General features: G+C 38.4%; 1 protein-coding gene across 9 annotated transcripts in view; it reads right to left on the bottom strand.

The window, feature by feature from the left end:
• The window catches only part of LOC127654758 (tight junction protein ZO-1-like), a 97,219-nt gene that overhangs the window by 42,923 nt on the left and 36,778 nt on the right, over positions 1-17,518 (bottom strand). For all 9 annotated transcript variants that reach the window (XM_052142106.1, XM_052142132.1, XM_052142139.1 and 6 more), the window contains 7 exons: positions 11,313-11,369; positions 9,275-9,399; positions 8,235-8,337; positions 5,472-5,775; positions 5,117-5,220; positions 3,580-3,745; positions 3,208-3,337 (listed from right to left, as the gene is read on the bottom strand). In XM_052142106.1, coding sequence (XP_051998066.1) covers positions 3,208-3,337; positions 3,580-3,745; positions 5,117-5,220; positions 5,472-5,775; positions 8,235-8,337; positions 9,275-9,399; positions 11,313-11,369 — 989 coding nt within the window. The remainder of the gene's footprint in view (positions 1-3,207; positions 3,338-3,579; positions 3,746-5,116; positions 5,221-5,471; positions 5,776-8,234; positions 8,338-9,274; positions 9,400-11,312; positions 11,370-17,518) is intronic.

Genomic DNA, 17,518 nt, shown 5'->3' with positions numbered 1-17,518 from the left:
TCTTCTGCTGTTGTAGCCCATCCGCCTCAAGGTTGTGCGTGTTGTGGCTTCACAAATGCTTTGCTGCATACCTCGGTTGTAACGAGTGTTTTTTTTTCAGTCAAAGTTGCTCTTCTATCAGTTTGAATCAGTCGGCCCATTCTCCTCTGACCTCTAGCATCAACAAGGCATTTTCGCCCACAGGACTGCCGCATACTGGATGTTTTTCCCTTTTCACACCATTCTTTGTAAACCCTAGAAATGGTTGTGCGTGAAAATCCCAGTAACTGAGCAGATTGTGAAATACTCAGACCGGCCCGTCTGGCACCAACAACCATGCCACGCTCAAAATTGCTTAAATCACCTTTCTTTCCCATTCTGACATTCAGTTTGGAGTTCAGGAGATTGTCTTGACCCGGACCACACCCCTAAATGCATTGAAGCAACTGCCATGTGATTGGTTGATTAGATAATTGCATTAATGAGAAACTGAACAGGTGTTCCTAATAATCCTTTAGGTGAGTGTACACCAGATTAAGAGATTTGTATATACACAGAAATTTCACAAGATGAGGTTTAATGAGGAATAAGGTTCATTATAATTCACAACATGTAAAATTGGAGACACAATGTAAGTGCTGACATGTTTCACTATATAGTCACATTTTTCTTTGCATTCCCTCGCTTCAATTTAGAACACTTAATTATCTAATCAAAATAACAAAACAGGCATTTAGTGAGAAAAAATATATATGGTTAAATATTGTCAATGATGAAAGATTTAGATTTCACAAATACAAATAAGGATCGGCAACTATCGGCATTGATTTTTGCGATCGTTCCAAAAATCAATTATAAGCTGATGAATCGGTAAACCGATATACTGGTCTGTATAACCAATATATCTGTCTGTTTTCAAAATTCTAAAACTTTCAATATTCCAAGTTTAAATTAAATTTAGAATTCAACTTATATGTGGAATCAAACTTTTGAACCCCCACTGTATGGTTCTGCTGATGACCGAAGGATGTTCTTGCTCAACAAGAAAAAAAATTAGAGGGAAGAATGATTAAAACCACTGTTCATATGTGCAGAGCAAAGGCAGACAACATTCACAAAGGCTAAGTCTGTTGCAGCTGTAGCAATTCAAAAGCAAGTTGAGGTGAGAGAGATGATAATGGGGTGTAATCCGAGTTTAGATATTAAGTGAGATGCTGCTCTAGACAGGCAGGTGGAGGATGTGTGGGGACGCGAGGTGTTAAATTTCATTATAAGACAGCCTGCAGCAGTTTGCGGAAGCAGATGTACAGATCACAGCTGCTGTAATGTAGAAAAGATGGCATGTTTACTGGGATAGAATTGGCACATTTTGTGGCGTTGTCACTTTTTTTTCCATTCTTATTATATCGGTTTCATCTCGCACTTAGTCTGCTGGCAAACACCACCTTGTGTGCTCCTTTCTTGTCTTCCATAACTTACATTCTCTGCTTGTGGCTCTGTCTGGCCTGTTGAGTCAACACACTTCCACACACACACAATCACATGCTTGAACATCACTGTTTCTCTTATCCAAACACATACAGACAACCACGTGACTGAGACATACTGTCAGACCACTTGCTATCAAAACATCTCAGCGCCCACGTCCACAGTACTAGTGCTCTTGCTAGTGTACATCTAGTAGGTTAGCTGAGACAGCTACAGTACATGAGCTCAGTGCTACTGTAGTGTCAAACAGGGTAACAGTCAGCCAGCTCACTGCACCATAACCATCACTTACGCTCTGCTCTGACTGCAGCCAAAACAAAAGAAAATAAAGCAACATATTTTAGACACATATCAATGAGTGACAAATGCACAGGAAGAATAATATTTGTTCAAGGGTGCAAGAAATTGCGGTGTGTTCTGTATATTTATGCAAGTTATCAGCCCTCTCTTTTCCATATGATTATTGATGACTCTAGGAGCAGGCATAGGAGGGAGGTGTAAACATTGAAACCTATCAGGACCAGCAACCAATCATAGTCCTTTCTGACATTAACCAGATCGATACAGCTTCCTTACTGCTTGACATCTAACCCTAGTGGCTGAGAAGGGACTGATACAGATAAAGTATACCAGAGAGCCATAAAATACATCTTCAACTCCCTAAATCAAAGATGTATCACCATGCAAAGTGTGACATTAATTGTGGTGGCCAGGACAAAGAAAAGAAAGGTGTGATGCAAAGGGCTCCAAAAAAATAATGTTCTTTGACAGATGTTTTTAAGATGTTTCAGACTTTAGTGGTGATTTGTTTGGCATATATGTTGACAGGTCTATAGAACTGGTTCTCAACTGGTTTTACTTCAGTACCCACTTTTATAATCAAGTGGTAACCCAGTACCAAGTGCTGTCAGTCGATTAAAATTTGTATTTGCGATTAATCACATATTTGTTCGTAGTTAATTGGGATTAAACGTAGATTGTGAAAGTGCTGAAATTTGACTGTAACTATTCTTCTTTTCCTGTCAAAATGCATTTGTTTACTTCATAAGAAAGAAAACAAAACAATATTTAACAATATAATGCTTTCTTAACACTTTCCAAATAAAATCTCTTAAACTCTCATCCTCCACAATAGTAGTTAGCTGACAGACTGTGGCTATCTGCGTTCCTGATTCATGTCAGAGCATCAACGCCACCTTCAAGAGCTCCACATGCAAAGTGGTGATAGTTAAAACGAGACGTGCATCTGTGGAAATTAAAATGTGCCTTATTAAGGCTGAAAAATACTTGATTTCTATCAAGTTCCATCTACACTTGTTTTGTACAACAAATAGCATTAAGAGCAACAAGTGTTTATGATGGTTTATGCTGTATTAACGGTAAATGTTTAAGAAAAATGTACGCATTAAACTATTATTAATCGCATGCGTTAACATGTTAATTTTGACAGCTCTACTTAGTATCCTTCATGGATCTGGCTTCTACTAAGTGACAGATTAATTTTGGCCAAAACATTGTAGAGTTTGATTAGAAGCAGAGTTTTTTATGTCAGCAACAAGAGATGTGGGAAGCTTGTGGAAGCTATTGTATTGTATTTTTAAGCTGATAAGCCTACTTTGCCATCCTAACTATACACAGTTTTAGCTGGTTGTATTCTATTATTTGCATTTTCCTGCTATCACTGACACCATTACAACAGACATGCAATCCTTTTTTGGTCATAAACAACCAGTCTCTTACCTGCCGTTGCTCATCTGCTGGGTAGACTGACCAGAGATGTCAGAGGGCTCTGAGCGTTTGTCAGGGGAGCGGCTGCGGAGGGTGCGCTCATGGGAATGATCTGATGCCAGTGAATGAATTTCTGAAATGTCTGTCGAAACATACATTGACTTTAAGAAAGCAAGATTTTAGCATCGATTCATTATATCATCATGTAAGCAGCTTCATAATGCATCAAGCTAAATGGACTAATCTGACTTTAGTATGAGACTGGAAGGCCAGTGGTTATAAAGCCAGGCAACTAACACAACTTATAAAATCTAAACTTTAAGTGAACTACCAGATAATTTGTCTTTAAACCCACAACTGCATGTTTCACTTGTATCTTCTCACCATCTCTGTCTGAATTAACTGAGGCAATGCTATCATCCATGTCAGGAACGTTAAGAAGTGTTGCCCTCTCGTCTCTCTGCACCACCATCTTCAGCTTGCCTTTCGATCGCTCTATAAGCTTCTTTGCATCTATCAAGGACAGGTTCTCAGTCACTGTGCCATTGATCTTTGTAGAGGAGAGGAAGGGGAGAGAGAGAGAGAGAGAGAGAGAGAGAGAGAGAATAATTCAAACACCATTTACGAAAATGTCATTGGCAATTGTCAGTCAAATACTGTACATATACTATAGCTTTAAAGGTGACAAGAGTATCAGCCAGACCACATCAGAACAAAACAATTTAGCACTGATCACACTGTTGAGAGATCCTGCTCTGTAAGAAATGTTAGCATTATAGATATGATGAAAAATTGGCTGAACATTTTTTTATTTACAGAGCCTAGCAAGAACAGCAATGCTGGCAGTGTCCTATTTGCCTTGTAGTTTCACTCCAGTGCTCTGTGTGACATACTCTGTTCCAATCAGTAAGCTCTAGCCTCATTTAGCTGAAAATGCCTCAAACTCAAGTGGCAATAAAGAGTACTTTCCCCCCATTAAACCACGAATAACTTAAGGTAAGTGGGAGCACATCTGAAATGGAGTGAGCTTGAAAAATGTCAATCTGAGTGATTCTTTCTTTTATGTTTTGTTGTAGAAATCAAAAAAATATACAAGACTAGAATGATGGACACTGAGAATTAGGTTGAAAGAGAGGATTAAAAATGCTTTATTTTGAGGGTGCTTACTATCACTGTACTTTCCAATTCAATTTAGTGTATTGTATTTTTAACTACACATATTGTTCTATAGCAGCTTTACATAAAATAGTGCCTTACAATCCCCAATGAGCCTCTTACCTGCACATATTTAAACACATTTATACAAGCATGTCATTCCAACATTCATACATACATACATATGTACATAGTAAGTACCCAGACGTCTTAGTCATTTTTGGTGACTATACCCAATTCCCAATGCGCTTTCAAGTCCTCGTGGTCACGTAGTGATGCGGTAATCAATATTATACCACAATTGCTGTTGATTTTGCTTAACTTGTATTGAATCCGGAACATTCCTTTAAGCTATCCCAGAAAAAACATTTTTCCACATCCCGCAGGGATTCTAACTGTACTTCATAGTATATTACTACATCAACCCATTCCCTCTGTTTGTGATGCAGGGCCAGTCAAATTGACAAAATCTTTGTTTTTGTGTGAAGTCATCTTTATTTATTTCACAGATAAAAAAAACATACTTTATTGATCCCCATGTACTGAAATTACCAATGGATGATTTATGTGCTCAGGGAAATTAAATATTGCTGTTGATACGGAGTAACAGAACATTTCATTGAAGAAACAAAAGAACATAATTTGGAACCTGCACATCTTTTCCAACACTGTCTCTCTTGATGACCTTTTATTCTAATCTATTCCCTTGTCCCCCTAAAACATCTATCTCTTTCTCCCAATCATGTCCATACACCCTCAATCATACCTTCAGGACAACGTCTCCCTCTTGTATGTTGCCATCACGGGCTGCCAGGCTTTCAGGAGAAATGTCCTTTACAAAGATGTGGCTGGCTAGACGCAGGCCATATTCTGCACAGAAAGGAAAACACACACATGTGCCATTGAATTAATGAGTGACTGATAAATCAGACTACTGAGTAACTAGCTCAAGCATTGTTCTTGAAGAAAGCGGCCTGCGGATATTTTGTTCCAGCAGAACAATCAGAGCTGTTAGCTAATGTACAACAGCAGCATTTTTTACACCTGTTTACACATTCTAATATGTTTGCAAAGCCTGCAGGAGAGGCAATAAAGAGTAATTAAGGCTCTTTTTGTCTCACCTTCATTCTTGCGTGACTTAACGAGTGTGACTTTGGCAGGGTGTGGCTGGACACTGGACGCAATGGATCGCCTGTCGGAGCGTGGGGAAACACTCCTCTCACGGGAAGCACTGTGGTCCCGTCGACCACCACTGCCACTGCGTTCGTTTCTTCTGCTCGTGCCCCCGCTTGCTCCCCCTGCACGTGGAACTGGACCCTCGTAATCATCCTCCTCAGTGTCATCATCTTCCTCTCGTTCTGACATCGTCTCTCTGTCTCCTCCCCGTGTTACGGGAATCTGTACTTTCCGCTTTCTGCGAATTGTCTGGATAGAGAATACTTTATTCTTAAAAACAATAGCCAACCAGCAGTTCAGTTGATTAATTATATACTTTGTACCAACAAACCATTGCGTTTACGTGCCGGCATGGTGCTTTCATTCATTTTGGCATCATAATAACTTGTAAATATTTGGAGACTTAAGCCACTCTAATGTAAATATAGCACAAGCACACCTTTCAAGCTTGGTGGACCATATTTATAGTTAATGTAATGTGCTTGTGGTTACTCTCTAGGGCACCTGTGTGAACAACTTCATGACCTTGGGACCAGTTGGGTTAAAGTAATTGCAAAAATTGACAAAAGATCTAGATAATTCTTTGCAGATGCCACTAGTGATTCATACATTTTTAAGTGTACCTTAAAGGGGTAGTTCACCCAAAAATTATAATTCTATCACAACCCTCTACATTGCGAGTAAATCACTCGCATATGAGAGTCAATTTCACACTATGCGACCAAAAAACGTCTGTTATTAGCCACTGGCAAGTAAATATTAACATTTCACTCACCAGTGATTGAGTTGTGTAGTGTCAAAGCACCGAGGCTCTTTTACTGAGTAAAATTCAGTTGATTAAGAAGCTGAATTCAGCCTCAAGCTGTCTCATGAGCGCACAGGAAAAAGCACTTGTGTCTCATGAAGTTGAGCTCCGAGCATCTCAGGGAACTGCACCGCGGATGTCACAAGAGCAGCTCTCTTGCGAGTGTGTAAAGATTAACCACTTCTCAAGCTCTCTGATGTGCACGCCATCTACAGAGGCTTGCGCCAAACTCACACGAAAATATAAACAAGGAACAAACGTATTAATTTTGTGAATGCAAAGCACTCCAGTTTCACTTAACAGCCATGTAATGGCAAATGTCTGTGGTCATTGTGGGTTTATGAGTTTTGTGAGTTAATCAGAGAGACTTCAAATAATGTGTGAATGTGAAGAATTTAAAGCAGAATTATTTTACTATTACATAATATAATAGCTATACAGGTTGGCTGGGTTACAAAAGAAGCAAAAGAAAAAACATTGAAAAAAGTTAAATGGATCAAAAATAGGAAAAAGATCGATTTTAGTTATTTAGACATATTTTGATAATTAAAATATTATTAAAATTATTTTAAATTGTATACCTTTTTGAAAGACACTCTACAAATGGGCAATTTTCACCTGTGGATATTTAATAAGACACTACACATGTTTATAACCAAGCGAAAATGATACGAACCTTAAATCACATTATTCCCCTGATGGAATCTGTTTCTTTAAAAGTTTGTGGCCTTGGAGCTAATCTGTATGTGCTTGATTCCATACTCATGAGAGCTCTGTGAAACTGGTCCCATCTTGATAGTAAAACTATCCGTGATTGGTTGAAGATAGAACGTGCTACGGTTGGTCCGAGTAACGTGGCTGTTATCTGATTGGCTTGAGTAGACGATGAGTGTAGTCCACCTCTTTGTAGATTTGTGTGCACTCTTGACGCTAGATTTGTTTTAAAATCGGCAATATGTGTAGCGATCCGCAAATGCACAGGAAGTGATCCACAAATAAATGAACGTGATTCACAAATGAATGCTGGACAGAGATGTGTTTTGAGAGTTAAAAAATTTATTTGTCAAAAACAAAATATTTGCATATCTCATTTAATTTATTTGTAAATTCACTTTATTTGTGTGAAACTCCTAACATATATTTATAAATCTCATTTATTTGCGAATTAATTTCATTTTTGTGGATCTCATTCAAATTATTTGTGAACCAACTTTCTAATTGTAAATATCCTTCCATTTGTATGTTATTATGCAACAATTCTATCTCCATAGACTTGCAATGTATAGAAAAAACGACTTGTATATCCTTTGAAACATCATAGTTTGTGTTCCACAGAAGAAAGTCATTTGAGTTTGGATGACATAAGGGTTAGCAAAATATGACATAATTATAATTTTTGAGTGAACTATCCCTTTAAGTGTCCAAATACTTTTTGGTGCCACTGCATTTGTATTAGCATCTATGCAATACATATCATCCTTAAGGAGTGATACTATCAACTATTAACTCATTAAACATTTTCCCTGAATTTAAATTTGGAATAAAGACTAACTGGACACTAGAGTCAATTGCGCAAGAGTCTTCACCAAAAACTTTTCTTGTTTAGGATCAGGCTTTTTCATTGGAACAAGATTTAGCACATAAATGAGGACAAAACAGAAAGTCTAGGCTTTGACTCATCACTCCAGTACACACACACAAAAATATTCTGCTGTACAGCAGCCTGACTCCCAGCATTCCCCAGTGCTCTGGTCTTACGCTCAGTTATGACTGATCATCTACATGTCCTGCCATCCTCCATTACAACCCACTACCCACATCTAAACCACACATGGGGCTCAAGTTTATGCACGACTGATGCAATGAATGAGGGATGGCATAATTAATTTTTTTTAATTCGTACAATTTTGGCATTCTTTCCACTCTTCCTCAGCTGCTGAACAGCGTAGGCATGCTCCACATTGTCCATGGAGACAGCATTTACCATCACCACTCTGTCATTCTCTCTGTAGATTGGATAGAAGACAGATAGAGAGAGAGATGATGAGAAAGTGAGAGCGGATCAGATATAAATAAAAATAATCAGGATAAAACACACTGATACGAGGCTATTAGTTGCAGAGTTCCCACACCTTTTGACCAATGAATTTCACAGCCAATTAGCAAAGCAAATAGAAGTTTAAAACACAAAAGCAATAAGCCTCAGCACAATGAAATTAAGAACACAAAAAAAATATAATTATAATAAATATTATAGAGATCAATATTTAGGTCTAATTTATATTTTACTCTAAATCTCCAGTTTGACCAGCCCTCATATGCGTGTTCAAGTGAGGTCTTCTTCCTTTGTTTTTTTGACGATTCGCATTATACATATCGCCATCTACTGGGCTGTTGTGCAAATATAAATTATCCATTCTTTTCCTTTATCCCTCCCTTTTTCCTCCTCCCTGCCCAGTAGGTGGGGATTTGCACAAAGAATGTGAGTTGCCAAAACACAAAAGAACAACACGCAAAAGAGGGCTGGTCAAAGTGGAGATTTAGAGTAAAAAAGGACTTAAATATTGACCTGTTTCTCACCCACAATTACCAATTATCTTCTGAATTTGAGGATTTAATTTAAACTTATGGATTACTTTTATGCTGCTTTTATGTACTTTTTGCAGCTTCAAAGTTCTGGCTACCATTCACTTGCATTGAATGGACCTACAGAGCTGAGATATTTTACTAAATCTTTGTTTGTGTTCTGCAGAAGAAAGGCAAACACATCTGTGATGGAATGAGGGTGAGTAAATGATTAGAGAATGTTCATTTTTGGGTGAACAATCCCTTAACTATGACTATTAACACTGCAAGTACAATTAAATATTGAGAATAAGATGAAAAAATATTGTTGTGTGTTGTAGTGCTAGTGTTTCACAACTGGTTTTATTCATATCTTACTGTAGAAGCCCCTCAGCTGGTCCTCCTTTGAGCACGTCTGAGATCACTATGGAGGTCTCTCCACTTTGGAAATGAGGGTTGTCACGACCCCCTGAGATAGCAATTCCAAACCCAAAACCCGGAGCCTGCCGATGATTGCACACAGACACAGACAGTTTAGAGTAGGCTCCTGGAACTCGCTCATTATAGCGGGTAATTTCATTACAATGGATAGAATGATAGACAGGCATGTAGGCTAGTGTGTGTGTGTGTGTGTGTGTGTGTGTGTGTGTGTGTGTTTACTTGTCTACAGTTTGGGGACAAATGTATGAGCTAAAAGAAGTGAGCTAAATCTGATCTCCTTTTGGGGGCATTTGGAGATGTACTCATTCAGAATAAACAATCCATAAATTAAGTATATTATCATTTGTGCTTATTCTAAAAATGCTATTTTCAAAGGTATGTCCCCATTTAGATAAAAGTGTGTGTGTGTGTGTGTGTGTGTGTGTGTGTGTATTACAAGGACATTTATTTAGGTTACAAACTGGTAATTACAATAGTATTATGCAATAAATATAGTTTATGAGGACATTTCTAGTGTCCCCATAATTCAAATCGCATAAAAATAAAATATAAAAAACACTGTTTAGTATGGTTTATTTTTTTTTATGTAAAAATGCAGAAAGTTTTTTGTGAGGGTTAGGTTTAGGGGATAGAATATATAGTTTGTACAGGTTAAAAATCATTACGTCTATGGAGAGAAAGACAGACACTAGACAGTAGGCCGGAGGGTACAGCTCTGTTTAGAGCCCTTCCTGATGTCATTGTTAATTTCACACATGCACTGGGCATCCATCAAACCCTCTGAACATCCAAACCATCCGGACTGTGACTGCCCAACGCTTCCTCTAAAAATTATCAGCTAAGAAACACCTAGAGCCTGAGTAGGTGACCACAGACAATCACAGGGGGGAAATAATACAGCCTAGTTTATTTTGTGGACAGTAACAGAGGCAGGGATATAACACTGTTAGCCGTGAGCTGATTGACTGACATAGCTAAAGATCTTCCACCAACATCGTAACAAAGACCCCGATATAAGGCTTAGCGCTCGTACATCTCTTATCTTGTCTAGGCTGTCAGCACATCAAGAAACAGGTCACTGAAAGACCTGTGAGCACATGGGTGAATATCGATGAGGTGCAGAGAGTTATACAGACATTGTTATGTAAGAGTTATGCAAGAATGACAACAGTATTTTCATTCTTTGAATATTGATGGAATGTTGCATAATCTCTCTTTCTCTGACTCAGGTTTAGATGTGTGAAGGATAGGAACAGGCAGGAAGAGGGAAAGGAAGTGGAGCAGAGCAGGCATTTTGTCCTTAAACACGCTGCTTCCTGCCATCTGGGGGATATGCTATTGTGTGTTGAATGATCACATATCCTGCAACAAGCCTTACCAACGGTGAAATGAAAGAAAGAAAGAAAGAAAGAAAGAAAGAAAGAAAGAAAGAGGGAAGGAAATTATGATAGTATGACAGAGTATTAAAGTATGGAAAGAGTAAAAGCATGGTAGAAACTATGAAAGAACGAAAGACAAACAGACAGAAAGAAAATATAAAAGTATGAAAGAAATTGCATAAAGAAAAAACAAAAAGTACAAAAGAAAGTATGGTAGAAAGAAAGAAAAACAAGACAGTCAGAAAGGAAGAAAGCACAAAAGCACAAACGAACGAAAGCAAGAAAGTATGATGAAACGAACAAACGAAAGTATGACAAAGTGTCAAAGTAAAAAAGTATGATTGAAAGAACAATAAGCAATAAGTGTGAATGAATGAAAGACAGTAGGAAGGAAAGTATAATAGTACAAAAAAGTATGAAAGCACAAAAATGAATGAGGAAAAAAGAAAATACGAAAATATGACAAAGTGCAAAAGTATGATCGAATGAATGCAAGAAAGTATGAACAAAAGAAGAAAGGAAGGAGAGAATGTAGAGGGGAAGAAAACTGAAGCACAGAGGGAGAGTGAGTAAAACACACAATGTTCAACACTTACCCTGTGAAGAGTCACTGTGTGCTGCTCCCATATTACAGTTTCCTCCATCGTTGTACTCTGTATAAAAAAAAAGAGAGAGAGAAAGATTGAGAGGTCAGCACTCCAGTAAGGACAGAGACTAACCACAGTGGGTAAGTTTGTTTCAGCAGGAATTTTTTCTCTTTACTCTGACCTCACCAGCTGTTTATGCCTAAAGAAAATCTGTGTGCTTGTGTAAATGCTGTGCTAGTGGCCTAAACTGTACAGCAAAGCTAACTACGGCCATGCCCAAATGTCTCACACACACACACACACACACACACCACAACAACTGAAACAACAACACTACAAACACTGGAACAGGTTCTATCATCCTGGTTTTAGCACAAGAACAAAAATAACGCTTGTAAACACAGTATGATACCTAGTTAGAGAGAAGGGAAAATAAAGAAAAGTAGACAGAGTAGAGGATATGTATTTATAGCTGTAACCCTGAGCTGAGGTGAACAGTATGTGCTCCAACAATTAAACATTTGCCTAAGTGTAAATTCCCTCGTGACAATTACACAGAACGAATATTTAAACAAAATTCAAGATTCATGCAATTTCAGCAATCTCATTTAAAATGTTTAAACTGCATTGATCATACAAACATTATATCCACATTGGCACATTTTGTACTTTCTGCACCAATTTTTGTGGAATTCTGCAGAATGGATTTAAAAATGTTTGGATTTTTGGAAAAAAAAACAAATTTGGGATTTAAAAGACAGAGCTGAGGGTACATCAATAACTGTACAATATAAACAGAATTTTCACAAAGCGTGTTTGCAACAGAAACCTGACCAGATCATCATCACCCTGATCAAAATGTATCTTCACAACAATCCATCTCCCTAAAAGTTTGCTTCAGTCTCTAAAGATATGCATTTTTAAGCAGGCTTCAACTCAAAACTATTTCTCTCCCTCGGTTTCCCACTTCCACTCTGCAGTGTATATCTCACTTAGAAGTCCAGTATTTCTGCTCTGAACACAGTTTAACCCTTTGACCCATTTACCACACTGCTCAGCAAGCACTTCATTCATGGCCCTAATTGGCACAGGGGCAACCATTCAGTTCAACAACACCTCTATGCCCCCATTCCTGCCCCTCATATGGCTGGGCTTTATTGTGAAAGGATCTGACCCATTTGAAAAGCATCCATCTCCCACCCTCTTACCATGCCATTCTCCCCTCCTCTGACCCTCCGTCCACACATCCCTTTCATGTGTCTGTTGTGTCAGAGGTGCTGAATTCATCAGACTGTAAGAACTGACAGCAGGGGCCCAACCATGAGAAAAATACCCATGCAGTGAACCATATGACAGACAGAGAGAGAAAATTAGGCTTAAGGAGTCTTGTCCTTGGTGGTGGGTGAACAGCAGACAGTCCTGGTTCCAGGAGAATGACTCTATTACGCCTGCGCGAAAGGCAAGGTCAGGAGCGAAAGCAGTAGGGATGGGAATAGTAAGGAATTTAACGATTCTGGTTCCAATTCCTTTCCACTTTCCTATTCCATATGTAATTTTGAAGAAGAATGAATGGACAATATTTGAAAACAATTCTCTGTTTACACCTGATATTAACAACCATCTTGAAAAAAAATGTCCTGGATGGATGTTAATACCAGGTGTAAATTAGGCCACTAATACAAGGGAGTGAGGCAAGTCATTTTTAAGATGGGTGTTCTGTCTGTATTCGCGGATGAATGCACATATTCCAAAACAAAGTATGTGAGCGGAGCAAAGTGGAAGCAGAGTGAGGAGTGGATCGGCATTATCCTGCCTGGAGCGTGATGCAGGTTTTTTGTTTTTTTGGGGGGAGTTGGAGCATCATTGTTTTCTCACGATCCAAGAGTAGGGCTTGATACAGAGAAGTGTTTCTTGCACAGAACCGGCTCCATTGGTAAAAAAGAAAACAGAACCATATAATTTTTTTGTATTTTCGGTTATGGTAACAGTGCAATTTTTCTATCGGATGCAGACAGAACACTGTAATGAAATATCCTTGACAGTGTTTCATGTAGCACAATTTAGTGCCAGTGCAGCTCGCTACCTAATACAGTGCAAGAACCACAGCGGTACCAGTGTATTTTGATATCCAAACTAATGACTCTTTAGAGCTCTTTTGAATCTACAGCATGGAACATATGGCACTTCCGGTATAGTCCAATTCTTGGACGAATGACTCTAATGAGTCTGTTCTTTTGAATCTGCAGCATGAAACATGCTATGCTTCCGGTATCAAAAAATCTCTCTCAAATGACTGAGGAAGTTCTTTTTACTGAATTATTCTTATACAGATGCGCAAGTTATGAATGTCCACCTCGAAATTAATTAAGAACTGTTGAAGTCTCAAAACCATGAACTACACCATTAGACTAAATATTCTCTGGAAATGTTATGGTAATGTTGTAATTCAGACCTTATATATTATTATCATCATCTTTACACTGAATATAATATTTTACTATACAGTCATAATATATCTGTCACAATTTCAGGCATCTACTTAAATTTAGCTTTTATTTTGACAAAAAGAAGAATTAAGCACTACCAGTCCTCACACCTCCGTATAAGCACTATATGGCTTAATGCGCAAAATGTTGCGATTTAATTCTAGAAACATATATTCTGCATGTGCTGCACACTTTAAGGTTAATAAGCACTCTGCTCTCTGTCATCTACACACAGAGCACACATGATGCTTATAATGATGTGTTATCAGTGTATGAGTGTTCGGCTTCATGTATTCAATTTGAAGCGTGCTGCACATGCAGACTGTGTACTTATTTCATTAAATCTAAGCCTTTTTTATTTAATAATTGATTAATTGTGCATTCCTACATTAATTTCATCCCAAACATGTCAAATTCCATGACAATACAAGTTTTATAGTTAATTCCGTTTTTTTATGACTGGATTGCACCTTTCTATCGGTGTTGCTAACTTCTTATGCATACACCCACACACTCTTGCTCCCACCTTTAGTCTCCATGAGATTTCTAGTCTTCACTGGCATTATCATTAACCTCTGGGATCTTACGGTCCCCTCTGACTAAAGAACCTCATGGTAAGGAGTCTGTGTGGGGGGTCAGATAACAACCAAATAAAAGAGCCATTCTATGACCTTCGAAGCCGTTTATACAAGTCAGGCTAAGCACTTCTGATTCACTAATCTGACGAGATTATCTTTTAATTAATCACAACAAGGCAGAGCTCAGAGTAAACACACTCTTCTGAAATCAGAGCTGTGTGATGCTCAGGACAGATAAAACTTGTGATGGACGATCGAGCCCAACTCTTAAACACAACAAGGCACCTTTTACAACAAGGCACCAAGCTCTGCAGGTTCAATCAATTTTATATTAAAATTCCACTATACTCGTTCAAAGTCATAGATCTTGCATTAGATATCGGACTTAAATAGTGAATCTTATATTCCTAGAATATAGTGGAAAACACTCTTTAATTCATCATACAGCCAAACTAAATCTACTGGAGGCAAATCAAAACAAGGTCTCATTTTTGGGGGGAAAGAAAAACACAAGAGAAACAAAGTGCCTAAAACATAGTGGTGATCTAATAATTCCCCACAAGCAGCAGCAAACAATAAGCCTTTATATGCGCAAGGACGACTGGGTATATTTATACATTCACATTTATTTAGGCCTAAGGCCTGGCCGCAGTAGATCTGCACTAAGAAACAAAGGGCAGACATGGGCAGCCCCGCTTAGAGTCAAAGACTCAATCCGCCGTTAAAGAGAGTCTTTGTTTCAAGCAGACTTCAGACCTGCCAGAAAGGCAGCAAGGGTTCAAAGAGCCCAGATAGGCAGCTAATAGTGAGCTCTGACAGTCTGGTGAAACTGAAAGGCTTTCTGTAAGAACAGCGGCCATCTTTTCTGGGCCAACATTTTCACTAAAGCAGGCCGTCAGCTTAAAAGGTGGTGTATCTATAAGAGATTTATCTCTGGATCAATAAAATCAATGAGCAGACTGACTGCTGTTTATCAGCTCCTTGGTTTTTAATGGTGATAAGCAGTTTCAGGGTGTTTGCTAGTGAGCTGCAGCACTCTTGGCTGTTAAGTAATAACTGTTCTATTCATTAGACATCACAGCACATAACACACAGCAGGGGATATGCAAGGCTATAATTTTAGGTATAAATACAGGTTTTGGATGGGAGAATTTAGAATAATATTGTCTGGTTTGCAATGCTGTAGGGAGGTCCACATGTTCCCGCCTGTGTAAACTGAACCCTCTCAAAGAACATTTCTACAAACCCACAGCAAATAAATACACACGTATATTAACAAACCACAGCCTGGCTTTCATTCCTGTGAGATGTCTAGCTAAATAAGTTTGAGCAATTTTGGGAAAAGGAGTTTGAGAAGAGTGTTAGAGTGTACAGATAATAAACAGTAAGGTAGTAAGAGCCGTAATGTAGAACTGTGTGAGAGTTCAACCTGAAGCAGTAATGTATAATTGATTACGCAAATGTTAGCATGCTAATTCCCATGCACCCATGCAAACAGGGTTGGGAGGGTTACTTTTGAAATGTATTCCAATACAGATTACAGAATACATGATCCAACATGAATTTTCTTGATAAAAAAATATGATCGTGCCTGGTAATATTTTAGCTTGGTGTAAAACTGACAATTTACACAAGGTTTATTTCTATTTATTCTGCTCCAAACTTACTTCAGACGTACTTCTCTGTCTGCTCGTATGAATGTAACACATAAGAATGTGTTCAAATGCCGCTGTTCAAATGCACTTTGGATCGCATCATTGATATGTAGAAATGTTTTCCATCTGAAAGGACTAAATATGAAATGAAACAAATAAAATGCAAAGTAAACGCTTCAGTAGTCAAAATAATTTTTTAATGTAACTGTATTCTAAATACCAATTATTTAAATTGTAACAGTAGAGAAATACAGTTACATATATTTTGTATTTTAAATACGTAAATACATATATTTTGTTACTCTCCAACCCTGCATGTGAACACATGGATGTTGCTTGCCCATATTAAAGCTCACATGAGTTAAAAGTTGAAGACAAAGCCAGGGTTTCATCTAGGGATTTGCTACGGTGGTCGACTAAGGGGTCAACTACTAACATTAATAAGTTTAGTGGTGGTGGTTTTAATGGTAAACACAATGCTTAGCCCTCAAAGTGCTGCATCAACAACTAGATTTGTACACACTCTCACGGTCAGGATTTGTACGACTTTTCTAAATTTGGATAACTCTTATGATATAGTGCAACTGCACTCATTTGAATTCCTACGACTTTCACAACAGCTAATGAAGTCGCTGGATATTGTTTCCATCGAATTACTTGCTTCTGTCACACACAACCACATCCTTTCATGTTTACACTGATTGGTTAAGTTTAGATAAGGGGTTTGGGTTAGGGCATCATATCAATAAGTACAGTGAGGAAAATAAGTATTTGAACACCCTGCTATTTTGCAAGTTCTCCCACTTAGAAATCATGGAGGGGTCTGAAATTGTCATCGTAGGTTCATGTCCACTGTGAGAGACATAATCTAAAAAAAAAATCCAGAAATCACAATGTATAATTTTTTAACTATTTATTTGTATGATACAGCTGCAAATAAGTATTTGAACACCTGAGAAAATCAATGTTAATATTTGGTACAGTAGCCTTTGTTTGCAATTACAGAGGTCAAACGTTTCCTGTAGTTTTTCACCAGGTTTGCACACACTGCAGGAGGGATTTTGGCCCACTCCTCCACACAGATCTTCTCTAGATCAGTCAGGTTTCTGGGCTGTCGCTGAGAAACACGGAGTTTGAGCTCACTCCAAAGATTCTCTATTGGGTTTAGGTCTGGAGACTGGCTAGGCCACGCCAGAACCTTGATATGCTTCTTACAGAGCCACTCCTTGGTTATCCTGGCTGTGTGCTTCGGGTCATTGTCATGTTGGAAGACCCAGCCTCGACCCATCTTCAATGCTCTAACTGAGGGAAGGAGGTTGTTCCATAAAATCTCGCAATACATGGCCCCGGTCATCCTCTCCTTAATACAGTGCAGTCAGCCCTGTCCCATGTGCAGAAAAACACCCCCAAAGCATGATGCTACCACCCCCATGCTTCACAGTAGGGATGGTGTTCTTGGGATGGTACTCATCATTCTTCTTCCTCCAAACACGGTT

The sequence above is a fragment of the Xyrauchen texanus genome, chromosome 2, assembly GCF_025860055.1.
Source record: "Xyrauchen texanus isolate HMW12.3.18 chromosome 2, RBS_HiC_50CHRs, whole genome shotgun sequence".
In the NCBI taxonomy this organism is placed as follows: domain Eukaryota; kingdom Metazoa; phylum Chordata; class Actinopteri; order Cypriniformes; family Catostomidae; genus Xyrauchen; species Xyrauchen texanus.
This window is presented reverse-complemented; position numbering and strand designations above follow the sequence as displayed.